General features: G+C 44.4%; 1 protein-coding gene across 2 annotated transcripts in view; it reads right to left on the minus strand.

Annotated features, from left to right (window-relative positions):
* Positions 1 to 1164: 1164 nt before the first annotated feature.
* The window catches only part of RGS20 (regulator of G protein signaling 20), a gene marked incomplete at both ends in the record, with an annotated part of 40921 nt that continues 15300 nt past the window's right edge, over positions 1165 to 26785 (minus strand). Inside the window, 5 exons of one of the 2 annotated variants that reach the window (XM_082044671.1) lie at positions 1165 to 1353; positions 2523 to 2757; positions 3607 to 3693; positions 7377 to 7525; positions 23460 to 23558. In XM_082044671.1, the coding sequence (XP_081900797.1) occupies positions 1165 to 1353; positions 2523 to 2757; positions 3607 to 3693; positions 7377 to 7525; positions 23460 to 23558 (759 nt within the window). Of the gene's footprint in view, positions 1354 to 2522; positions 2758 to 3606; positions 3694 to 7376; positions 7526 to 23459; positions 23559 to 26785 lie in introns of those variants that run through there. The other variant, XM_082044670.1, reaches the window with a different exon arrangement.

Raw genomic sequence — 26785 nt, forward strand, 5'->3', positions numbered from 1 at the left:
AAGTTCAACATAGTGGAATTGCAGTGTATCTTTTAATTTAAGATAAGTTATTAGAATCACTGATCTACAAACAGATTATGCAGAATTCCATTTACTTTCTTCCAAGTACTTCCTGTGCTTACTGACTCTAGGATATGATCAGAAATCAAGTGTAATGTTTGGGGGATACTGTAAATTAACGTGGTTTATTAGCAGATAGAACTGTTGCTTTTCTTCCAGACAGTCTGAAATAGTGCTAAATCAGAACAGAGTATTAAGTACATGAGCATCTGTAATAGAAACCGTACGAGATCTGTCAGGTAACAGGAGAATTTAATGTGTACAAACCCAAGATGGCTGATACTGCCATCCTGTCAGGAGCAAATACTGAAATGTTTTTTACATCTACCCACCAAGGGAAGAGAAGAATATGTGAGAATTCTTGTGCTTTATTTAGGAATTCAAATGCCCAGACTTTTCTTCCTCTTAAGTAAATAATTTAACTTTATAAACATCAACAATATGAACTTAAAAATGCTTTCAGCAGACTCTAGTAGTAAAATAACAATTCTTCAGCAAAAGATTTTTATAGGCAGCATTATTTCAACCATTAGCTTTCACGAGCTTGAGGTTGCCATACTGATTTCCATTAGCACACCGTATACGGATTAAATTTACCAAGACGAGCGGAGCGTACCCGTGCCAGGTACGATCCGTACAATATGTGAAACGTTGTCTAGCATAACTCAGATATTGACAGTACTGTTTTCACTTTGTTCCCAGTGTGGATGTGGCAACTGGTTTGGTTTCCAAGAAAATTTTCAACACTCCACTTAAAAATAAAATTAAATTTTCATGCTCAGTTGGCATTTGTACCTCAGACATACCTTGTAACACATTTGCATCTGAGTTGCATGCTGCATTTGAAAAAATACTGCATTTTTTGAACACCTCCGCTTTCTGTCCGTTCTCTTCATTTTCATTTGCAAAATAACACTGAATTTGATCAGAAACTGTAGTTAGCTGATTGTGTCAGAGCCTTGTGCGGGTTTAAATCATTCAGTCCGTAGTAAAACTTGCCTGAGTTATTTTCAGGTAAATATCTGTTTAATTTTAAATTCCCTGTGAATTGCGTAGCCCAGAGTTCCATTTGTTTTAAAATAAATAACATTTAAGAAAAAAATCCTATGATTCAATGGATTTTTCAGATAAGGACCGAAGCAAGTCCTTATAAATAGCAGAGTTCATAAACCGAGGGTAGGAGTCTCTGTGCATTAAGGTATAAATTTGAAGCTGTGCGTCATCGAAGGTGTGTTGTGAGGGTTCCAGCATATTTCGGTTAATAACTTCTCGTACTCTGGAGTCCAGACTGACCTGCATATTAAAATAGAAAGTCACGTAATTAATAGTGGTTGGCTTGAAAAAGCGGGCTTTTTTAACCATTTCAGCTGATGTCCTTTGAGAGTGTAAGAACTGCTAAATATACTTAGGCAAAAAACGCCTGTGTTGTAATCTCTGATGGATAGAGAAAATCGCTCACCGAGGTGACCTTACTTTGAAGAAGGCTGTTTGCATTCCTGTTATTATTGAAACCTGAGAGACTGGGGGACTGTTCCCAGACCAACCTCCTGCTCTGTAGTAGAGAGGATTTGTAACTTTTGGTGACAGTTTGTGCTGTTGCAAAGGGACTGAATTTGGAGTAAGCACTGTGACACAGACCAAAACCGTAACCTGGGAAGCTGTTGCTTAATCAAATTCCTGTGGTAAAAAGCGGGGTGAATTGATGTGAATCACAGGTATTATGGCTATGTAATGATGCCATACAACATACAAGTCATCCTTATTTTTCTGCAAGGTTCTAGTCTCTGCAGAAATATATTAGTATTCCTCGAACAGGCCGACTAGATTTAAACAGCATTTTTGTAAGTAGGTAAGTATAGCTTGCACTGCAAACAATTAAGTTTGAGTTTTGCAAGGATATTGGAAGACTTAAAATTCCAGCCTACTTAGCAGGATTATATTCAAACTGAACTGAGGTGTCTTCAAAATGTGACATATTTGCTAACAGCAAAGTGACAAACAGTTTTTAAAATTTTCAGGAAGTCGGTGTGTTTGTTCCATGCTGTATTTTGTCAGCTGCTCTTTGAACAATTTATGCTTTGCCAATAACACTTTATTTGTGGTTACTGTGCTTTTGGAGAGATACACACACCCCCTCCCCCTTCCTAGTGTAAAGAAAAAAGAAACTGATTTGTTCAACAAATAAAATTTGAGCAAGGATGAAGTAATGATCTGTATATTCGTGCCTCAAACTAAAGGCTTCACATCAGCATGCCAGAGCTTTCTTACAGCCACTGGACGTAGTTTTGATCATCTCACCTCAAGGATGGGTCCGCCTTTTTCCCCTAAATCTCTGCGTGTTGGCAGCGGAACATGGAGGGGAGAAAAGTTACTCCTGAGTATTGTTGTAGCTTTAAACACGTTACAACCTTAAAACCAGCTGCAAAACAGCACCAAATAATGTGTTTGGGACAGTAATATACCTCTTTTGGAGAAAGGATAGAAATATAATCTTCATAAATTAGTCTTGCTTTTTCTTCAATGACACTTTTGTTGGATTCCTGTTTTAGTTCCTCGCAGGCCATCCAGAAAAGCATGTTTTCCTCGCTGAATTCTGTTCGTAGAAATTCACGAAAAGCATTTCTGCCAGCTGGAGTAAGCATCAACTTGTCAAACGATTGAGCCCAGGCATTTACTTCTTCAAGAGTAGGAGCTGGGCTTGGGGGGGAAGGAGAGGACAAGAAGAGAGAAGTTAATGATTGTTACTGAAGCTGTTTGCAGCTGGCAGGAGGCATCTCCCATTACGATGGAAAAAAATCACAAGGTTCACAGGGCTCTAATTCCTCACCTGAACTACTCAAGGACAAACTCTAGTAAACGTATTTACAAGATGCCCTTTTAAAGTGTGCTTATTCAAATCTCGGGTGCAGATGCTTGCCAGCGCTGTGATGCAGAAACTGCAGTTCGTTGCTCAAAGTAATTGCAATGAAGTTCCTCTGCAACTGCTAAGCATTTTTTCTATGCCTAGTAGTCCTTGTTGAATCATTGTTAAAAATTGAATGAAAATATGTAGAAAGCAGCAATGATTCAAATCCCATAAAAGGCACCTTGCTGTCTATTAGGGTTTTACAGGTGTTGCTACCTGTTGGAGCAATTCTGAAGAGAGTTGCCTGACTCCTGGGAGGATCTGAGCTCCTCTTCATAGTTCTTATTTTTGTAAGGCTGAGCACTGCCAGTTAGCTTCATTACATAGTTGTTGGGTGGGGAAAGGCTGTATTTAAAAATTACTTCAGGAAAAAAAAGGAGACCATTTACAATGCTGGTTTTAATGTACCATGTTACGGAAGTGGGGATGTGGTTACATGCTGCATATAAATAAGGTAAGAGATCATAGATCAGACCTTTGGTTCCTTAGGAGGTAAGAAACAGATGATTGCAAATTCAGCATAAATGACAAATAGGTGATAATAGTTATTTGCATATTTCAAGTAATTCGCTTTAATTATTTAGCATGTTTTCTTGGGTTTGTTTCATTTTAGCTTGACAGAACACTTGTAAAGACCATACCTTTCCTCACAGTTTGGAATACCCTCTGCTTGGAGTTCATGAGATGTTCTCCTTGCTCTCTCTTCATCTTGATTTCTAACAGTAAGACTGCAAGGTAGCAAATAAAATCTTGGTCAACTTTATAAAGCAAGAGGCTGAACGTACCCCAGATGCTATTCCTCCAAAATTAAATCAGAAGAAAGGACAGAAGCTAACATTAGCCACATTACCCCTAGTTTTGCTCTGACATTAATGTTACAGTTATATAAACCTGGCAAACTTCAATGTAGCTGCATGCTGCTCAATATTGTATCACATAGACTTTCCATACAGGGACCATAGATTCGTAGACTGTCTTGAGTTGGAAGGGGCCCGTGAGCATCATCAAGTCAAATTCCCTATAAGTATGTGTACACAAGCATATATATGCATGGGATATATATGTATACATGAGTACCCTTTATCACATAACAAATCTATGTTCCATTGATCCTTATTATACTGGGTATGCTTGATGCAATGTTTTTACTTGAGTTTGACTACATGAACTGGCTTTATGTTGAGTTATTCAAGGTTGGTTGTTTCGGGTTTTAGTTTTGAGGGTTGCCCCCACCCCCCGTGGCTATTTTTTATATCCATAGGGCACAATGAGGGCCAAGACTGGTTTAGAATCATGATACCATGTTACAAGAAAGCCAGAGTTGAGAAGCTGGAGCACAAGTTTTAAGCAAGGTAGATGCTTCTTTATGTGTTGTGGGAAGTGTAAGCATCTTTCAGAGTTCAGGTGCCAGATTGTGTGGTAATTCATTGCAACTTTAAAAAAGTGCTAGTATATGCTTCACAATGTGAGGCCTGGAGCACAAAGACCAGATATATAATTGCTGAATATCATTTTGAGTATGTCTGACTGGAAATGAGTTATCATAGTTTAGCGAGAAATGCACGCACATACGCACACACACATTCATATAATTTGTAAAGCTGCTTAAAATTTGTCAAGAAGAAAATGTCCAGCTGAGATACAACATGTAATTCGTATGAAACAGGTCCTTCAGCTGCACTAAAGCAATACAGTTGTTCTAGGAAAATAACTAATTTAATTTCTTCATTTGTATCTTACCTTTCTTTAATGCTAATGTCCTAACAGTTTTTGTTGCCTTAATCCTTAAGAATCTCATTTATCTCTAGTAAGGCTGATTTTTCTGTCCTTTATGCCTTCTAAACTCATGGCTTTGTCTTATATGGAGCTTTACTATTTACTGGTTAGCTCCTCCTCTTGCGCTCTCTAGCGTTAGTGCATGATCTGCAGAGACCTGCATTCTTCTTTGCCAAGGCGGCCTGTGCATTGAAGAGGTAGTGAAGCTTTCCTGTTGCTTAGCTGTAGAGTAGTTATTACAAACCCATTTTCTTCTGCAACATCTGAATCATACATTAAAACTAATTAATTATTTCAATTCACCTTTTCAGGAAAAATAAAAGGTAAGCAGTTAATGTTAATTTTTTATTCTTTTGGGGTGTATAGGTCTCGATCCTTTACTACCCTTTTTACCAGTGATTCTGGCTTTTTTTTAACATGCAAAGTGATATATTCGGTGTTCCTCACACACAGACAAGAAATGATATGCTTGTCAGAATTATTTTTGGATTGAGAGCAAAAAACAAATCCAAAGGAAAGGATTACAGTCTTCCTAGGATAATGCACAAAAGAGGAAAAAGACAAATAAGAGCTTAAGAGAACATGCCATACCTCAGAAAATGACTTGCAGGTAGATGCTCTCCCTACAAATGTACCAGCAAACAAATGAAAATAAAGAGACTATTGCACTACTGCAACTTGTCAGGATCTGGAAGAGTAACAGGCTAGAGGCTCGAGTTTTGGCTGTAGGAATGAACACAGGCTCTGAGCATCCAGCTGAGAGACTCCTTTCACCAGTTCTTCATTCTAAATCTACTATTAAGAGTATGCTGGATATTGGATGCTCAGCAACTCGGCTGCATGACTCATGACTGTTATTTTTATTCCTATTCATAATTTTTCTGTGCAAAGTACTTGAGCTATTTTGAGGAAGGTCTCTATGAATAGGAAGTATAAACAGCTTAATTACGGTTTGTTTTGCTTTTCTTGCTAGTAGAAAACAATTGTTCTCAAAAAAAAAAAAAAATCAGAAATTATTTTAAAGCTAAAACAAGCTGCTCTGTTTTGGAGCCTGTGTTGGTTTCCCAAATGATTCTGAAATGCAAATAGGAATTTTAAACTTCATGAAATTTGGGTACTTTCACAAACCCTATTGAGTAAATTGCTTTCTTTGAATTGTTTGAATAGTGAGGTGGACAGAAAATGAGCATCCTGAAGATGTCAGGTAAAATGGCAAAAAAACACTTTACTAACAATTTAAAAGATAAAATGCAAATTTTATGTACTCTGACTTAGTAGATAAATGTGCTTTTGTGGAAAGACATGTTTGTGTGATATGCAGCTCTAGATCAAATGACTTGTGATTGCACTGGACAGTTGTTCAGACGACACTGGAATTTGTATGGTGATGCTTTGACATTCTGCAAGGTAGTGAACTGATCTTGTACAGGCACAGCACTTACTGTCTCCTGAAACTCTACCTTAGTTTACCTCTAAGCACCTGCTGAAAAGCTTGGTAGGATCAGAGCCACTGTACTTGGCATCTTGCAAAAAAATCCAAGCAGCCTTTTTGCCCTTGTAGAATACTCACTGTTTGCATTGGAGAGGGCACAACTGGGTCATTTCTGTTTCTGATGAGCTGAGTACCAATAGGAAAGAGGTGATCAGCCTGCCCTTCCCTCACCTGCTAATGCTGTTCTCCAAAGCATTTGCTATCAGCTGCTGTTGGAAAAACAAATAATGGTGGAATAGATTGCTAGCCTAGGCTGTAAGATTAGTTATGACTTCTTCCCTGTACCTCAGTGCCAGCTTTGCCTGCTCTGGTGGATAGTGCATTTGTAAGAAGCACTCAGCTTGCTGTCTGTTTTGGCTGAACTCCTAAGACTGTTTAAGACTTCTTTTTTCTTTATTTCAATGCAAGTTCTGGTCTCGCCCATTAATTAACATGTGGGCCCAAACAGATACAGGACTTCTGAGTATGATTTGCTTCCCTGATAAATTTTCCTCCTTATCACCTTGTAATAGGAGTTCTTCTGAACTATGTTTTGTTAACTCCTCATCTTCAGCAAATACTTAAAATACTTAAAATCTCTAATCCTACAGATTAACTTCATGCAAGTTGCAGGTGCCATAAATTGGCAACACTCATTAATGACAACAGATCAAGTTTTGAAACAAAGGAACAGCGCTGGGCACCTGGTTATTTGTTTTCTGACCTATACATTCTTCCACCCTCTTCTAACTCTGTTTAACACCACTTGTGCTGACCGCTAAGTTACAGTGATAAATCCAAAGCTGTTACATATTCTGGTATTGCTTTCAGTTTTTACTGAAAGCCCTGGTGAAGCTCAAGGCTGAGGAGAACCAGTCCTGCACAACACAGACCTTCCATTACACAGTATTGACAACAAAAGTACAACAAAGATACTGTACAGAGATTTTCTTCTAAAAAAATATGTTATTTCAATGGCAGGAAAAAAAAAAGAGTAAACTGGAGTGGAAGGTTGTGTCTAGTACTAGAGCAGAGTCATCTCTATTAGACTCAGGCTTGCAGAGTTACCCAAGTGGTTTGTTTGGCTTGTGTTGTCCAGTTCACTGGCTATTACCTCCCTCCCCTGTTGTTCTGTTCCCCAGAGGCTTGAATGACAGGGGTTACCATGAGCAGCTGCAGCAGCAGCACCAGCAGAAGCAGCAGGCGTTGGACCCCCGGTTCCCTGTGCTGTGCTGGGCCGGGGCAGCGCCTGGCGTCTCCTGGGTCGTAGACATCTGCCGTTTGCGCATCTCCATCCGCTCTGATCCCATGGGCTGCTAGACAGCAAGAGAAGAGGCAAGTAAGAAGCGTCTCTGTCTTCTGTTTGCTTTAAAAGTCGTACCAAGGACTGCCAAAGGCCACAGCTCCTGAGGGAACTGAAAAGCTAAATGCTTGGCTTTTCCACACAGATGCTCTTAGGTGTTGAATCTTTTGGAAAATGCACAGATTTTATATTTAAGTGCTGTGATGGAAAGCAAGTGGCTATTGAATTCTGCACGTGGGTGGGCACATGAAGAGGAGAGAGCGGTGATGTAGAGAGCAAAAGGTGGAAGTGAGGGATCTCAGAGAGCTGCAGCTCTTAGGACAGTGGTATATAAGCCTTGGAGTTGAAAACGGTTTCCTGAGGTTTTGGCTTCAAGGCTAATCTTAAAGAAAATGGTACAGAATAGAGATAGGTAGAGCCTCTTGTTTTCTTTTCTTTTTTAAATTTTCTTGTCTTGATTAGCCAATGCACAGGCTTAGTGATGCTTGAGAGACACCTGAGCTCTCTTGAAATTCTGGCCTTTGGTGAGAGTTGAGGATGTCTCAAACCTGCTGGTTGTCCTACAGCAAAGGAGAAAGGTCAATAATACTTACCTGTCCATTAGAGGTCTGTCTGCCACAAATTTTTAAAATGTTTTTCTCTCAAGAAGGAGTCAAGGCAAGATGAGGAATTATTAATGGAGAAAACGTATGACTGCATGTTAATATTTAACATGCAGGTTTTTGGTTGCCTCCCCAGCTGAAGACAGAATGAAACAATTTTTCATGGAAACACTGGTTATGGATTTTGCACTATTCTAGGAAACCTTTTTGGAGCCTAAGTTCTGCAAATTGTGCAGAGAAATGGTGTTAATGAAATGACAAGTCCCCTTGAAGTCTCTGTCTCTTTCTAACCTCTCTATGAGCTTCAAACTTGCCCTACAGCACTTAATAATGCTCTCCCTATTATGCTGAGGGTTGTGCCATATTTAAGTGACAGATATCTTTTATAGATGAAATGCCAGCTTGTACAAAGACAAGTACGTCTTCATTTTGATTATTTCATTTTTGGATACATAACTAGTCATCTTCCTGTGTCATGAAACCCCTTTTTGTGCAGGTTTTTTCAGGTTGCTAGAAGTTCTTTTGGGACTATGACAGTTGTAGGGGAACTAAAATTAGCTGCTACAGATTTTGAGTTGTTTCAAGTCTGATATTAAATTATCGATAAAAAATCTGATGAGACAAATACTGGAGGGTTAAAATTTGCCTTCATTTATAAAATGTTTAGCCAGGTTTAGAAAATACTACTTTGGTAACATAGGGGAGAATGCATAGATGCTGTCACGGACGTGAGAGAAGTGTCAGGAGAAGAAAGGAGATTATTTTAGCAGAGTGCAGCATTAAAGTGTGCTGGATTTTTTTTCTGCTGAATTTTTTTCCCTTTTATAGAGCTTAATAGTTTTTGTTTTTGTGAGAACCACCCACTCTCCCGAGAGAAAAATGCACGACATGCTGAGCAGAAGGTGCACCTGTTTTGCTGGAGGAATAAATTAAAAGAATAACAGTACAGATATAAATGATAACCCATTTTGTAACTCTGTAGACCTAACCTGACAAGCAATACCTAAATACCCAAAAAGAGAAAATCAGAAAAATAACATAGCTCCCAAAACCTCACCACCTTTCTCATTTCAAAATGTATAGAATCACAGAATGTCCTGAGTTGGAAGGGACCCACAAGGATCATCGAGTCCAACTCCTGTCACTGCATATGACAACCCCACATTTCACACCATGTGTCTGAGGGTGTTTTCCAGTCTCTTCTTGAACACTGTCAGGCTTGGGGCCGTGACACCTCCCTGGGGAGCCTGTTCCAGTGCTCCACCACCCTCTGGGTGAAGAACCTTTTCCTCATGTCCAACCTAAACCTCCCCTGGCACATCCTCCTGCCATGCCTTTGGCTGCTATCTTTGGTCACCAGAGAGAAGAGATCTGCACCTGCCCCTCCTCCTCCCCTTGTGAGGAAGCTGTAGACCACAATGAGGTCTCCTCTTAGTCTCCTCCAGGCTGAACAAATCCAGTGACTTTATCCACTCCTCATATGGCTTCCTCTCCAAACTGTTCACCAATTTCATAGCCCTCTTCTGGATACACTCCAGTAGCTTTATATCCTTTTTATCCTGTGGTGCCCAGAACTGCACCCAGTGTTTCAGGTGAGGCCGCACCAGTGCAGAGCAGAGCGGGACAGTCACCTCCCTCACCCAGCTGGCAATGCTGTGCTTGATGCACCCAGGACATGGTTGGCCCTCTTGGCTGCCAGGTCAACATGGAGAAGATCATTCCGGGAGTGAAAAACATCTGAACGACAAGAGTCATTGGTCCCAGCCAATGTGTGTTCATGAGGGGAAGTCCTGCTTGACCAACTTAATTTCTTTTTACAACAAGGTTACCCAGCTAATTGACCAAGGGAAGCCTGTCAATGTGATCTTTTTCGATTTCAGTAAAGCATTCAACACTGTCTCTCACAGTATCCTTCTGGACCAGATGTCCAGCATACAGCTGGATAAATGCACAGTGCAGTGGGTGAGCAACTGGCTGCCAGGCTGGGATCAAAGGGTTCTAGTAAACTGGGTTATGTCAGGCTGGTGACCAGTCACTAGCGGGGTTCAACAGGGATCCATCTTAGGGCCAGCACTCTTCAATGTCTTTATAAATTACTTGAACACAGGACTTGAGAAAGTAAGTTCATGGATGACACAAAATTGGGAGGATCTGTCGACATTCTTGAGGGCAGAAAGGCCCTGCAGAGTAATCTGGACAAATTGGAGAACTGGGCAATCACCAACCACATGAAATTCAGCAAGGGCAAGTACTGGATTTTGCACCTGGCACACGGCAACCCTGGCTGTGCATACAGACTGGGGGACAAGGTTGCTGGAAAGCAGCTCTGTGAAGAAGGATCTTGGAGTTCTGGCTGACAACAAGTTGACCATTTCTCATTGAATAAGCAAGTAGTTTTTGGTCATTTATGTGATGAAGATTTGTTTTGAAAGATACTTTTAGCAGATATAACGTGCTTTCATGATAGCCGAGCTATATTAGAGAACAGGGAAATAAGAGAAAGGGGACTGGGATATGTCTGTTGGCTGAAAGACAGCCCAAGTTTTTGAATTACAGACCTGTTTAGTGATTATCTTGTATTTCCTGTGGCAGTTGACAGTCATATTGTATATTCAATAGAGCTTTGGAGTTGATCACAAACTAATTAGGATTTGACTTTCTGTGGTGTATTAGCAGGAATACTGGGGTAAGATACAGGAAGTAATTTACTCCTCTGTGTAAGTACTATGGGTATTGCATTCCAAGAAAGAGAGAGCATCTGCCTAAACATGTAACGAGATGTTTAGAAGGCATGACTTACACAGAAAAATTGTAGGAGTTTGTGTTGTTTAGAAAGGGGAAATGAGAAGCGTATTGATCTTCTGATCAGTAAAAGGCTATGGTGTTGTGCTGTCCTCTGTTTCTTTCAGAGATAAATAATGAGTTACCTTAGGCTAAATAAAATCTAGTCTTGATTTTATAGGATAGCAAGGTAGAGAGCTGAACAGTGGTGCAGGTTATTATGAAGTTGTAGAAACTCCTTTGGCACAGATAGTATTAAGACCCATGAGACAAAAACATATCAAGCTATTACAAGTTCACACAACAAACAATGAGTAGGTGAACCATCCCAGCATTGTTTTTCTACCTTCATTCTTCCCTGCCTTTTTAAAAAAATTATTTATTTTTATTTTTAATGCAGCTCTGTCTCTAAACCAAATGGCCATCAAGCACATGATTCTATATACCTTTCTACCTGGACTAACTCCCTTTGGCCACATAAGAATGATTAATCTGCAGAAGGGGATGTCTTACATTAAAAGTCTACATTTTTCTGGTTCATTGTCTAGCCAGAACTGCAAAATAAAGTGTAAATGTTAATGTTTGCCGCACAATTTGTTGTAAATGTATATCCTAATCATGATTGTACTGAGACTGTAATGCCAGACATGAGGCCTGAAAGCACAGCAAGAAATATAGGCTCTGCCTAAAGGATATATTTTAATTTCATATGTATATTTGCTGGTTTTCTGGATTTGTTTTTTAAAAACATATGTAATAAAAAAGTAAACCAGGGAAACACAAGCTCTGCAATTCTGCAGCTGTGTATGGTGATAACAAGAAGTTTACCATGAGCTCCCTGTCTGCTGCTTTGCTCTCCTATAAGCTGCACCTTGGCTGCAACAGAGGCAAAGGCACGGACGCTGAGTTTGTGCAAGTCTTGTAAGGACCCATTTTCAAAGAAAAGTACCTTGAAAAGCATTGAGACTATCCTAGTATGACTATACACAGGAAAGTATAATAACCTTGGAAGGTGTATGGAAAAAAGTCATAGAGGTGAAGCAAGTTGTTTGAGATCATGCAGTGAGCTAATGGGACAGAAACAGAAAAGCCTTATTTTATGTCTGTAGTTGGTTTTCTACTACCTCTATTATATCCAGAAATTCACTATGGGTCGTTGAAGTTCTCCATCACACTTTGCTGCTTCTTGATGTGTAATGAACCTTTCCAGACAACTGCTTGAATTACTGTTTTCAGTTGTGCTGTGTGCAGGAATAGACAATAGATTCCTCAACAACTGAAGTGAATATTACTTATAGGAATTTACAAAATGCCCTGCTTCTTTACAGTACAACCCACGTTAGTAACAACTTCAACAATTGCTTGACTGACTTGTGGATCTGTGGGAATGGAGGCAGCTGGGTTTTTTTTCCTTTAGTAGACTTTAGGTGCTCAAGGCAAAAAGCAGAGGGTTTTTTAGACCTCCCAATAGAAAGGTCTTCTCTACATATAATGTTACGTTTGTTAATTTGGGAGATTAGGTGATCTGACTAGGTCATGGCAGTAGGTGTAAAACCAATTAGAAAATACAGTGCCTGTGTTCTTTTCATTAATGATGAGACTAACATTATATATTAGTTGAAGAATTATTCACCTGTGGATGCTACTGCTATGGTACATGCTACCTTGGCAACCTCTTCAAGTTTATTACCCCACAGTACTAGGCCAAAGGGTATCAATCAACTGTAATCAAAACCAGTGGAAGTGTGACTGCTAATTTTGCAAAAGGGCTCTTCTTATTTTCTGGACTGACATTATGAATGATAAGGTTGTTTTGATAAGGAAAATTTCAATAATCAACAGCATTTTAAGCTAATGGCTTACCTTAAAGTTGTTAAAGGGAATTATTTATATTGCTACTTATGTCTAGCTAAATATTTTACTTTCTTTGTCCTAGTTGAGAATACACTCAGTAGACAACACAACTTGTGGAGCTGGCAAGTAAGATAAGAGGCACATAGAATGATAGAATAGTTTGTGTTGGAAGGGACCTTCAAAGGTCATGCAGTCCAATCCCCCTGCAATGAGCAGGGACATCTTCAACTGAGGTTGTTCAGAGCCACATCCAGCCTGGCCTTGAATGTCTGCAGGGATGGGGCATCTACCACCTCACTGGGCAACCTGGGCCAGTGTACAACCATTCTCATAGTGAAAAATCTCTTCCTTAAATCTAACCTGAATCTACCTCATTTTAGTTTAAAATCATTACCCTTTGTCCTATCATAACAGGCCCTGCTAAAAAGTCTGTCCCCATCTTTCTTATATGCCCCTTTTAAGCAAAGATGCAATAAGGTCTTTTCCTCGGAGACTTCTCCAGAATGAGCAACTCTAATTCTCCCAGCCCATCCTCCCAGAAGAGGTGTTCCATCCCTCTGATCATCTTGGTGGCCCTTCTCTGGGCCCTCTCCAACAGGTTGTGTCTTTCCTGTGCTGAGGGCTCCATAGCTGGATGCAGGACTCCAGGTGGAGTCTCACCAGAGCAGAGAGGGGCAGAATCACCTCTCTCAACCTGCTGGCCACGCTCCTTTTGATGCAGACCAGGATACAGTTGGCCCTCTGGGCTGCAAGCACACATCACCGGCTCATATCCAATCTTCCATCTACCAGTACGCACAAGTCATTCTCTGCAGGGTTGCTTTCAATCCCTTAATCTCCCAGCCTGTACTGATACCAGGGGTTGCTCTGACCCAGGTGCAGGATCTTGCACTTGGTCTTGTTGAAGCTCATAAGGTTCACATGGGCCCACTGTTTCAGCTTGTCCAGGTTCTTCTGGATGGCATCCCATCCCTCAGGCATGTTAACCACACCACTCAGCTTGGTGTCATCTGAAAATTTGCTGAGGGTGCACTTAATCCCACTGTCTGTGTCACTAATGAAGATATTTAACAGTATTTGTCTCAATATGGACCCCTGAGGGACACCACATGTCACCAGTGTCCATCCAGATATTGAGCCATTCATAGAATCATAGAATCATTTCAGTTGGAAGAGACCCTCATGACCATCAAGTCCAAATATAACCTAACTCTGGTACTAAACCATGTCCCTAAGCACCACATCTACATGTCTTTTAAACACCTCCAGGGATGGACACTCCAACACTTCCCTGGGCAGCCTGTTCCAGTGCCTGACAACCCTTTACATGAAGAATTTTTTCCTAATATCCAATCTAAACCTCCCCTGGTGCAACTTGAGTCCACTTCCTTTGTCCTATCACTTGCTGCTTAGGAGAAGAGATCAACCCCCTCCACGCTACAACCTCCTTTCAGGTAGCTGTAGACAGTGATAAGATCTCCCCACAGCCTCCTTCTCCAAGCTAAATAGCCCCAGTTCCCTCAGCTGCTCCCCATAAATCTTGTTCTCCAGGCCCCTCAACAGCTTCATTGCCCTTCTCTGAACTCTCTCCAGGACCTCAAAACTGCACGCAGTATTCAAGAGGGGGCCCCATCACTACCGAGTACAATGACCACTACCCTCTGGATATGACTATCCAGCCAATTTTCATCCACCAAACAGTCCACCTATCAGATTTGTATCTCTCCATTTTAGTGACAGGGATATTGTGAGGGACTGTGTCAAAAGCCTTAAATTGATATGGGTATTGCTGGCTGCTGCATTTCATAAGCAGCATAAGAGGTGGCATGAACTTGTCCCCACAACCTGATGGTGATGCTTAAATGATGATTTCTGGTTGGTTTGTTTGTTTGGGTGTTTTTGTTTGTCTTAAAAACAGCAGTATGATGTTGCAGAGAAATGCACATACAGAACTGGACAGGGAAAACAGTTGTAGCAATCAGCTGGAACACTTTGGAGCTCAAGGAGCCATGAGAGCTGAAGTCTGTATAAAAGTAAGTTAATTCAAGGGTGAGGGTTAGTTCTGAGCTGCTATTTGGCTGTAGAACAAGAGAGTGCATTCCTGGGGAAAGCAAGGGGAACAGACATCCTCCTAGACCTGGAGCTGTCAGGCAGGTCACTCAGATCTGATAGGAGACTTCTTTGGTTTTAGTCAATCTGGCACTGAAGTGGGAAAGAACTTCCAACTCAACTGGACAGGTTGCTCTTTATAGAGAAATTTTATAATGTGGTTAGAAAACAAAGAATAAACTGGGTGTATTTTCTGTAAACATCAGAGCAAATGTTCTTGCATCAGCCAACGTATTATGTTGTTTTTCACCAGGTGTGCACTTTAAAAATGGCAATTGGTAAATACAGCTTGTTGTCCCACCACCCTCCCAGGACAGTCGCTTATTTTGTCAGCTGACACTTTGAAATAAAAGCAAGATGGAGTCGTCCTTTCTAAAGTTTTTAGTTTGCATGGCATGCAATCAGTATCTTGTTTTAAATGGAGTTGTTAGTGCCCAGTGTCAAGGATTTTCTGTTTTATTTTCCTGGACAATCAAATATAAGTATGTCCATCGGCATGTTTTTTTTTTGCAACACCAAAATCTTCTTGTGATGAGAGAAAATTCCATCCCAGTTTTTATACTTTAAATTTTGAAGTATTAATGCTGATTACATGTAGCAAGAGTCAATTTTTAAGCTGCTGAAAAACTCTATCACTTCACTATGGCCATTAAAGACAAAGGGATTTATACCAGCTGAGAATCTGATCTGCTATTTCACAGCATCACAGTATGTTTGGGATTGGAAGTGACCTCAAAAGATCATCTAGTCCAATCCCCCTGCTGGAGCAGAAATGCCTAGGTGAGGTCGCACAGGAACATGTCCAGGTGGGTTTTGAATGTCTGCAGAGAAGGAGACTCCACAACCAACCTGGGCAGCCTGTTCCAGTGCTCTGTTACCCTCACTGAGAAGAAGCTTTTTCTCAAATTTAAGTGGAACCTCTTGTGTTCCAGCTTGATCCCATTACCCCTTGTCCTATCATTTTTTGCCACCGAGAAGAGCCTGGCTCCATCATCATGGCACTCACCCTTTATATATTTATAAACATTAATAAGGTCACCCCTCAGTCTCCTCCAAGCTACAGAGACCCAGCTCCCTCAGCCTTTCCTCATAAGGGAGGTGCTCCACTCCCTTAATCATCTTTGTTGCCCTACGCTGGACCCTCTCCAGCAGTTCCCTGTCCTTCTTGAACTGAGGGGCCCAGAACTGGACACAATATTCTAGATGGGGTCTCACCAGGGCAGAGTAGAGGGGAAGGAGGACCTCTCTCAATCTACTAACCACCCCCCTTGTAATACACCCCAGGATGCCATTGGCCTTCCTGGCCACAAGGGCACAGTGCTGGCTCATGGTCATCCTGTTGTCCACCAGGACCCCCAGGTCCCTTTCCCCTACATTGCTCTCTAATATGTAATTTCCCAGCCTATACTGGAACATGGGGTTGTTATTTGTATTTTTATGCTGCGGAAAAAAGTGATTTCATATCTTGGGTTGGACTTAACACCAGGTCGTGCTAAGCAGAGGTGTTATGAATTGGCTGAAATGCCTTTCTTCAAAATTTGTCTGTTGTTTTTTTTTTTTAAATCCTCCTTCTGCTTCCTGAATGCATTTACATGGATCGTTACCAACAGTGAGAGTTTTATCTGATCACTAAAAGTGACTTTTATCATCTTACTAAGAGAATGCAGAGGGTGAATGTGTATCTGTGTGCATAAACTATTGTTCTCTATTTCTGCTCTGACCGAATTAATTCTTTGAGAGAATTCTTACTGTTTTGACTGTAAATTTAGACATGGATGTTTTAATTTTTTCTAAGGTAGTTTAAGTATGTTTAGGTTTTTAAATATATTTCGTTAAATAGTTAAAGATTCAGACCTTTGAGATACTGTTCTCCTCCTGTTCTCATTGTGGTCCTTGCAAGTTCAGGAAGATCAACATCCCACAGGTTCAAACTGAAATTACTGCTCTGGTTTTGCCTGGGTTTTTTTAAGTCACCTGGGTAGTCACACTGAGCTCTAGTGCTTTCCCTCTTTAAGATCCAGGCAAGGTTATATTGCTTCTTCAAGGTTAGAGGAGAAGGCCTAGGAGAACTTAACTCTGAGCACCAATGGAGAGATTCATCAGCCTAGCTTGTGACAAATTTATCCTGGATTTCAAAAACCTGAGATGCTCCCTGGTCTCTTGTTCAATTCCCTGTTACCAGAAGTTCCCTTACTAGGTTGCTGTACTATAAGAGAGATCTATACCTTAAAATTTGGCTCACTGAGGAAAAATAAGCCAATCAAAAATTGCTTCTCTTCCTCTAGGTTATCTCCCTCACACCAAAAATGAAATTTCATTGCTCTAAACTCCCTGTGCAGTGAGCCTCCTTTATCTTCTCAGATTTCCAGACCTCCCAGAAGGTGTTATGAGAAAGAACAATTTCTGTGAGAACCCTCTGTACTTGGATGCTTTCTGCACTTTGAGATTTGGGGTCCGCCTTTTCTGTCCCCACCATCTGGAACAGATATGTGCCTTGTTTGAACATAGATTGGAGAAGAAAAAAAAACAAACAACAAACTGGAGATGAACTGCTATCTTGTTCAAGTTTTGTAAGGAATCCAAAAATACTTTTAAACTACTGATGGAATGAGGTGAGATACCTTTAAGCAAAGGACTTTAATCTCTATCATCTCCAGCATTGTTTAACCCCAGTCTGGGTACAGTTTTAGCCAGCTGCTGGATATGACATGAAAAGTATCTCTATATCAAATGATATCAGTCTGGCTGCCTGAACTAATTACAGCACTATCAAAGGCACCTACTTCTGCTTGGTGAGGGCTTGGGTAGCCATAATTTAATTGAAAAAAAAAAAAAAAATACTTTCTGGTTCATATGGGTCAGGGAGGACTAAAAGGTGCTATTCTGCTGGTTCTTGGGGAGTCAGTGGGATCTGATTTTGCTAATAGGTCACCATGGGGAGTCAAATCCTTGTAAAGGACGGTCAGTCAATGTCCACATGGCAACAGGAGTTTCTGTTGCAAAGGTCCTTGTAGTGCTGCTGTTGGCTGGACCAGATGGGACTCCCTGAATTGTGCTTTACTGTGCAGCTCTTGCATGCTCCCTGGGACCACCCCAGCACGAGTGATTATCTTGAGCTACATACAAAATAACTCCTAATTACCTAACCTGTGTACAAAAGAGTATCCTACATGATCATTCCTGCATCTGCAGGAAGGTTCTTCTGACTATTTACAAGTGACTGGCTACTTACAAGCTTCCTGTGACTACCTGCAGTCTGTGTAGAGGTGGATTCATTTTGTAGCCTTGGAGCCTCTGGAAGGGACAGATTCTCCACTCAGGGTGTTAATCAGCACATTGAAACATACAAGGACTGGTCATGGCACAGTGGGGCATGCCTTAGGGAATCCATAGAACTGACCAAATCCCACCTGGAGAGCACCAATTAGTCAAATACTTAATTGAAAAAGGGGAGTAGGAGTTGAATTGATCAGCTTGTTCCTGGTTCATTCACTATTTCAAGTCAATCTAATGTAGCATCTATGCAGATGCCCAGGTGTGGAGTTTCTGGATCTCCCTGGGAGAGATCCTTCTCTATATAATGATAAGAATAAATGTAGACCATTATAAAAATGTCTCTAAAAAGAAATGAACTAAAAATAAAGGAAAAATAATGGCACATGTTCTTGCTTCTTATCCAGCTAGACAGCATCTATGATTCATATAAAAAGTACACACTAATATTACTGAATGCTAACAATGAATTAAAAAAAAAAAAGTCCAGGGATTTAAGCAAGCATCTGAAAAGCTACTTTTGACAATAGTGGAAAAACTACTGTATGCCTTTAGAGTAACGTTGAAGTACTGGAATAAGTATGTCTGTCATACCTTTTCCACTCCAAGGCATGCCTATCTGACATTCATATTATGAGGCATTTCTGTATGTAACCTTATGAATGCAAAGGAGTGTGAAGGTCAGGAATGAAAATTAAAAGCACCTCAGATGATACTTGGCTTAGTTGTAACATTTATAGTATTTGCTAATCTCTCAGTAGAAAGGTGGGCTACCAAGAAAACAGCTTTCCAGAAGGAGTAATATTTAAAATCTAAGCCACAAAGATAAGATTTAAACAGAACAGAAAAGCCTAACACAAGAACATCCAGGAAAAGAGTGCAAAGGTTTTATTACTTAAACACCCTGTTTCTCCAAAAATAAGATGGGGTCTTACACAATTTTTGCTCCAAAAGATGCTTATCTTTTTACATGTATAGCTGCCTGGACACTATTTAAATTGACTTTTTAATGGAACTGGGTCTTATTTTTGGAGTAAGGCTTATATTTCCACCATCCTAAAAAAATCATGCTAGGGCTTATTTTCGGGGAAACAGGGCATAATGTGCACTCCTTGTGCCCACTGCAATCAGGCAGGTGTGCAAGCCTTAACTCATGCTTGGGTCTGACTTGCACAGCCGCAGCACGAGCTTTCGCAGTAACACAGCGCGCGTGAAGCCCTGGGCTATAACTCCAGCTGACACACATGTGGATCAGCACAGTCCAGTTGTCTTTTAGTAAATACTTCGGGCCTGATCCAAACTCCATTAAAACAATGAAAACCACCAATTAGTTTCCGTGAGCTTTAGGTGAGGTTACATAACTCTCGCAATCGCTGCTCTCCCTTCAGATCCCCCCCAGTAATGGTAACCAGTGAGCTGGGAAAAAGAGATTCTGTCCTTGTCTACTCGTGTCATAAGAGGCTTGCAACTGGGGTCAAGCTCCAAGTAAATCTCTGAATCTATATTTTATTAATTTAAAAATATTTGGGGCGGCAACCTACTTCCACTTAAGCCTGTGGCAGCTTATTGTCAACTGAAATAAGAGCAGAAAGCTTGATGTTCGTGCTTCTTCCTCTTCATTGACATATTTGACATGCAGAATTTCTGCATCAAGCATTGTACTATTTTAGATAGAGAAAAATCATAATGTATGTTAATAAACTCACCCACACACGTGTACATACTTTAGGCATAGTTGTCAGATTGCCCACGTAGTGAATTAAGAGCAAGGGCTCTTCAGAGTTTTTCTATTATTGGAGATTTGGTGTCTTGTAGTGGGGTGCCTGAAATGGTGGAGAGTTTATGAATGCAAGACAGAGGTTAGTAGAGGGGAGACTGGCAGCCACTCAGAATAAAGCAGCTTCTTGTTGCACTGCTGTGCCCATGTCTGTCAAAGACTTAAGTGAATAAAATTGCAAGAGAAAGCAGTATCCTTCTGTGATTTAAATAACAATTCTGGGATGCTTTTAAGTAAAATGTCCAGAAATTTAGTGCCTTTACCTGTTTTATTTAATTTATTTTTCCAGAGGTGCTGGGATCACCAGTCCAGCTTAAAGCATTGTTTTAGCTTTCAAAAGGAATGACTGAAAGTCTGCCACATTCATGTAGTAACAGGTATTGGTGCCTTGATGATGTCACCTGGAACTGAGGCCTTTTTCTGCCACAGGCTTAAATGTCTTCTCATTTTTCTTTGCTATTTCAGTGCTACACATCTGTCCACCAGATCAACCTGCTGCCTGCAAAAGCTTTCTGTACTAAAGTATGAGTAAAATCGTACTTTCTTGTTAAGAAACATAGTTACTTGGGGTTTCGGTGGGATTTTTATGTATTTTTTTTTAGAGGGGTGTATTGCATCTCCTCTGGTAGTATTGTGAAGTATTTATTTACTTTGAATTTTAGCACAAGAAACTTCACTGAAAATATTACTCTAGCATGCAATTAGCAGGGTCACTCTTAGTCATTATTTTTCCTGTAGTGTGGAAAAGACATGAGAAATTTTTACCAGTTGCATAGAATAAGCAACAAAAGGAACCTGTCACTCTGGTCCAGCTCTTTATGTGAGTGTAATGGCAGTGCAGCAGTATGAATGAGAATATGGGTAGAACTTCATCCCATGCTGAGTCCCTTCACAAACTGGGTCATCGCAAACTGCAATTAAGTTAAATCAGTGTCAAGTCCTTCTCTGCACAGCACAGACTGTCGCCATCCCTTGCCTTGTCTTCTGTGGCAGCTGGAGTCAGCCTCAGTGGATCTGTCACCTCACACTGGCTGACCAGCTCTCTCAGGAGCAAAACTAAAAAATAAATGTCAGGCTTCTCCAATGTTGGGAGTTTTACTGCTGCTTCAGCCCTGCTTTGGCTGGCTTTAATGGCAGAAGTATTTGCTTCTAGTTATTTGTATGCAGCTCACTTTAAAAAAAAAAAAAAAAAAAAGTAAAAAAAAAAATCATTCAGCCTAATATTTTACAAACCTCTTTACTATGCAAACAGTGAAACCAGTGCGCATAGCAGATTGCTCTGCTCACTTCCCATCGTCTCCTACTGAGCACTTGGTTGCATCGTGCTTAACTATGAATGGTCTCCAAAAAGCCCATTTTACTGTACTATGAAGTGACTCATATCACACAGCAGCCCTGACAATTCGCACTGGGTGCTGGAGTCACATGGCGCTGTATTACTCAGTGACTCATTTCATATTGTACTTGGTGCTGGGATCTGACTCATATCGAACTGTGCGAGGAGCTGAGTGACATTGTACTGGTCTGAAAGCTGGTTTGAATCGGGATGACTCACCCTGGAGTGCATTAAATAGTGATTCACGTACCGTTTCCTATTGATTCTGATTGTTGCGATTCACTTCGGATTGTACTACGCCGGCATCTGGATGCTCTGGCAGGGCAAGCGCCATGGCAGCTGCCCCTCCACCTTGTGAGCTGGGCTCTAGCGCCAAACGGAGCAGCGTCAGCCGGGAGAAGTGTTAGAAAAGTCAATTTAAACCTGAAGTAAGGTCAGAATTTGATTTAACATGCCGACATTTTGGTCACGACACTCTCTGGACTTCTTTGCTTCACCTGGCTATGACAAATTTTGAAATGCCTATAAACAGAAAGTTAAGAGTCGTAAATCTTGTGCTAAGAATACTCTTGCTTCTCAATGCCTGGAGATCTGTGCAGTATTTCCAGGACCTGTTGCCTCCTTGGGGTAACTTTTAGTGAAGAAAAGAAGGGATGAATTTTTGTTGGTGACTGAGTGCTGGTATTTGCCTACACTTCAGGTTCGCCAACTCGTGACCTGAGCTCCAAGAGACACAGAAACCTTACACGTTGACAACTCCTTCCTGGTACTTTAAGCTGAGCCCTCAAAAATCACTACTCACTCTGAAAAATGTGTGCTATTCTTTCCAAGGCATGAAAAGGTGTGTAACAGCTGAGTCGATGCTTCCGTGATTAATGATTTGGGACCCAGAGTAAAGACATCATAATAAGTTTTTGAGGCGGGTCTGGTGCAGATAAGGAATTAAAGGGGAAATAAAGTAACTGTTTTCTCATCTTAGGACATTTTATATTGCTAGTTTTGCATTCAGTTGGCTTGAACGTGCTCTTAGTTTAGAAAGATGCTTCTAATTTTAACATGATGCTCCTAATTTTAACCTGACCACAACTAGGACTCTTTTAGCTGATAGTGATTTCAGTGCTTTGTTGAGCTGAGCTAGGGGTTACTCGGTTTTGGTCCTGCAGCATAGCAACAGCTTTAACTGGCACCACAGTACATAGCTCTGCCTGACGGATCTGACGGTGATGTTCTGTTTGTGCAATGGGCATCGAGGTACAAGGAGCCTCCTCACCGTGACGTCATACCAATGGCACAGTACGAAAAGTTCCGATCTTGCATTTTTCAACAGCAAAAATGAAATAATGGAACAGTTGCATCAAGTAAATTGTATCGGTATTAAATTACTATAATTCTTACTGGCATGTACAAGGATAATCTTATTTCACTTTTTGCAGTTGTGTCCAATTTTCATTACCTGCTTTTTCCTACCTACTGACGTTAACTAATGACAGAACTCAGGAAAAGCTCGCGCTCTCACCCAAAGATGCGTGATGTGGCTGAGCCTATAGGGGAGGACACGCTTGTTGCTACTCCTCTTTCTAACTTTGCAGGGGAACCGAGGGCCCCGGGAACGTACGTGCCGCGGGACTCCCTTCACGGAGGGGCAGGGAGGTGACGGATGCTGCCTTAGCTTCATCCCCACTCGTGAAAAGAGGAGGAAGGGCCCCTGGGAGGGTGGTGGGAGCCAAGCCGAGCTGTTACCTGCGCTGGGGCGAGGGAGGCGGCGCGGAGTGGGGCGCAATCCCACCCTGGGGAGCGGCGACAGCGGTGGGGCCGAGCCTGCGGGGAGGAGTCGTTGTCCCCGCACCCGGAGGCATCCCGGTACTACCCGGGCCCTGCGATGGAGACTCGGTGGGAGCCCGTGGGGAGGGACAGGGCGCCGCGAGCCTCAGCGCCGGGCGCTCCCGGCTGCCGACCTTCCGGGAGATGTTGGGAAGCGCTTTTTGCGCCGGGTCCCTCCAGTTCCTCCCGGGGAGGGCGGGCGCGGCGCCTCGCCCGCCCCGACCGCGGGGGACGCCTCTGGCAGCACCGCCCGCCCCGTCCCGTCCCTCAAAGCCCGGGGCAGCCCTGGCTGCGGCGCGGCGGTCGCGGCTGCCGGCGATGAGTCCGCGCCTGCCCGGGGAGCGGGGCCGCGGGGCCCGGCAGCCTTCGGGCGGGACCGAGCGGTACTTACGGTGTCAGCGGCGGGGCCTCGCCGGTAATCCTCACCCGCTACCCCTCCGGTAGCGGCGGGCTGGGCGCCCGGGGACGGCGGCTCGCCAGCCCCGCGCATGCGCCCGTCCCTGGCGGGCTCGTCTCACGGTGCCGGCCGCGGATGCGGGTGGGTTTCGCTCGCCGTGGACGGAGCCGGGAAGGTCTGGCCGGCAGCCGTCGCTCCCCGCCCCGGCTCCGGTACGACGAGGCGGGCTGCCGCGGGGCTGCCCCCGGCGAAGGGAGCACCGGGGGCCGCTGCGGCTCAGGGCCGGTTTGCAACGGGAGCAGCAGCCCGGACGCCTGCACGGCGGCGGCGGGCTGGGGAGGGCGCGGGGTGAGCCATGGGACCGCCGCCGGGGGGAGAAATGCCAGGGAAACCGGCGTGAGAGAGTGTGTGCGCGCTCAGGGAAAGGAGTGGGAAGGGCTTGAAGAGGCGGCGATGCCGCCGCGGGGCTCCGTACTGGTGCTTTAATGTTCATAGATGCCTTAAATGAGAACCGTGCTTATCAAAGCCGGGATTGGAGCACGCTTGCATTTTAAGTATCTGCAGGGATGCATCTTCCTTCCCGCCCCCCAGCTGCCTCCCGCCTTCTAGAGGCGCACAGCTCACCGCCGCCGGGCTCTCTCGGTCTAGTTCTCCGGTTTCGGCGTGGCACGATGTTAGCCGGCTGCGGCGGCTGGCCAGGAGCCGCCGGGCTCGGCGCTCACCCCGCTCTCCCGGGTCGGCTCTCTCAGCAGCACCCTTACCACCACCGCTTCGTTTTGGGGACTATCTCACTGCTACCGTCCCACCACTGCGCCCCCCGGGCAGTCCCAAACGCCGTCTGCCGGGAAGGCGCAGCGCGCTCGTCGGCGGGGCAAGGGTTAACGGGTTAACGGCTGCGGTTGGCTTGTGTCACAGCGGTCCCCGGGCACAGCGACATGGTCTTCCCCTGAATACGAGACTGATGCACGAACGCTCTGCGCGTCCCTGACTCAGGAGCTGAGCTCCCGGTTACCGGGAGACCTGGAGGGAAGCTCTGCCGTCGGGGCTGCTCCCTTCCCGCCTGCGCACTGGGTGCGGAGCACGGCGGCCACAGAAGCTGCCTTGCCGGAGCCAACAGACCCGGGGAGCGCCGGGGATGGCAGAAGGGCAGTGGCGGGCTTTGCCTGGGGACCCCGGGGCTCTCAGCCGTGGGGGGCTCACGCAGCGCCCGAAACTCCCACGCCGGTACCGGCTGGGGAGAGGTGGGCGGACAGCGGTTTCCCCGATGCGGGGAGGAGGAAGGGTCGGTCGCGGCCCCACGAGCGGTACTCACAGCGCCGGGCGGCTCGGGGGCAGCGCGGGGCTGCGGCGGCGCGGCTCCGTGGCACGCCGGGCATCTCCGGCGCTCCGGGGGGAGGAGGCTGGGCGGTGGAGGCGCTGGGGCCGGGGCGGGGGCCGGCGACGGCGGCGGCTCAGACCAGCGGCCCCGCAGCAGGGCGGCGAGCGGGCAGCGGGCGGCCGCCCCGCTCCCGGCCAGCAGCGCCGCCAAACCCACGGGGCCGAAACGGGGCCCCGGGGTGTCTCGACGGGGCGCCGAGACGAAGCGCGGGCAGGGCCGGCGGGCGGGGAGCTGCGGCCGCAGGAAGGGGCTGGAAAGCAGAGCTGAAAGCGGAGCGAGAAGCCCGGCAGGCCTCGGAGGCTGCGGCGTGCGGAGGAGGTGTGGGAGCAGGGAGATAGGGCGGGGAGAGAGAGAGAGAGAAAAAAAAAAAGACAAAATAAGCGTTACCCGGGGCAGGCGGGCGCCCTGCCCAGCCCAGCCCCGAGCGGAGTCCCTCCACCACTGTGCTAATCCGGCGGGGTGGCAGACTTGCACCCCCACCGGTCGGTCCCTGGGTGCTCAGGGTTGCTCCGTCACTCCCGCGCAGGCACGCTCTGTGTTTTTAACTTTTCTAAACTGGCCTTTCAGGCGCAGGGTGGAGGAGACTTCTCGTACCAAGCCAGTGCCCCGTGCGGTTCAGAGTTGGACAAAGTGCCAGAGAAGCACGAGGACGAGGCTGGCCACTTACAGTCTGAACACAGAGCGCACCCCGTGCCCCCAAAAATCTCCATCCAAAGAGCCGAACGCAGCCCGCGGGAGCCGAGCGGAGCCCCTGCTTCACCCTTTCCGGCCGCCCGGCCCTGTCCAGGGTGCTGGAGCTGCCCCGCCGCCTCCCGCCACGCCGGCGGCTCGGGGGTGGGCGGGCGGCTCAGCGAACCCGCTCTGGTCTGCAAGTGACAGAGAAGCATCATCTGCCCTTTCCTTGCCGAATGTCATGGTCCTGCAGACAGAAAGCCACCCTACCAGAGTATGAGCCCGGGATAGGAAAAGGCAGAAATCATTGCCACTCGAGCTCTGTGGTCATTTCCTCCAGCAGTGATTTCTACTTGTTCCTCGTCAGGGCTTGTTTTTGCATTAAGGCCCAGCCATTTTCAAAACGTCTTCCTAATTTCTGGCCTACAACCCACCTCTTGATATCAAAAAGACAGAGAGGAACTGAAGTCTGCAAAGTGTGAAGAAAACCCTTCCCACGGTGATGGTGCTACCCTTGAAGGCCAAAGCCGGTGGTAAAGCAATGGGAGGACATGGCTGTGGTGCCATTGGTGCCAGGGGAAGGTGCTCAGTAGAGCTGAGTCCCACAGGAAAAGCTACTGTTCCTGCACATAAGAAGAGCTTGCTGTTGCTTAGCAGCAGAGAGTTCCCCTAGGTCTCTTAGGAGAAGTGAACCAGGATGGAAGGTGGACAAGGTCCCCAGGAGACCATAAAAACAGAAGGGTCGATTTCCCTCCACCCCCATGCCCCCTTAGTATTTCTCCTGCCCAGTGATAAGGAGTACTTCTGCAAATCTCTGCCCTTTAGGTCGTGGTACAAAGCACAAGGCTGGGATGTGAAATACACTTCTGTGCTGAATTACAGTTGTCTACGCCCAGACAAGACCCCTGGAGGCTTGACAATTAGGATTAAATGATATGCCTCACTCTTTAGCAGAGAAAAAGGAAGAAAGACTCAGTAAGTGTACCAAGGTGGTTCTTCATGTGTCCTGAGACCAAGATCCAAACACCTGTTAACACCTCTGAGCTTTGAACTCAGGTCCTAGTCACTCTGCTGGAAAGGAGAGACATTTCTCAGACCGGTGAGTGAATGTGGTTCCCCTGAGCCCTCTCTAGACTAGGGCCTCAGGTGGCTTTCCAAACATTTCCAAATGAATAGTGATAGTGCATAGTATTGTATAAAAAAATGGTACTCATGCTCCCCAGCACAAATGGTGTTACATAAACACTCACCTAAGCTGAGCATCTTCCAG

This window comes from Streptopelia decaocto, assembly GCF_964273445.1.
Source record: "Streptopelia decaocto genome assembly, chromosome: 2".
Taxonomy (NCBI): Eukaryota; Metazoa; Chordata; class Aves; order Columbiformes; family Columbidae; genus Streptopelia; species Streptopelia decaocto.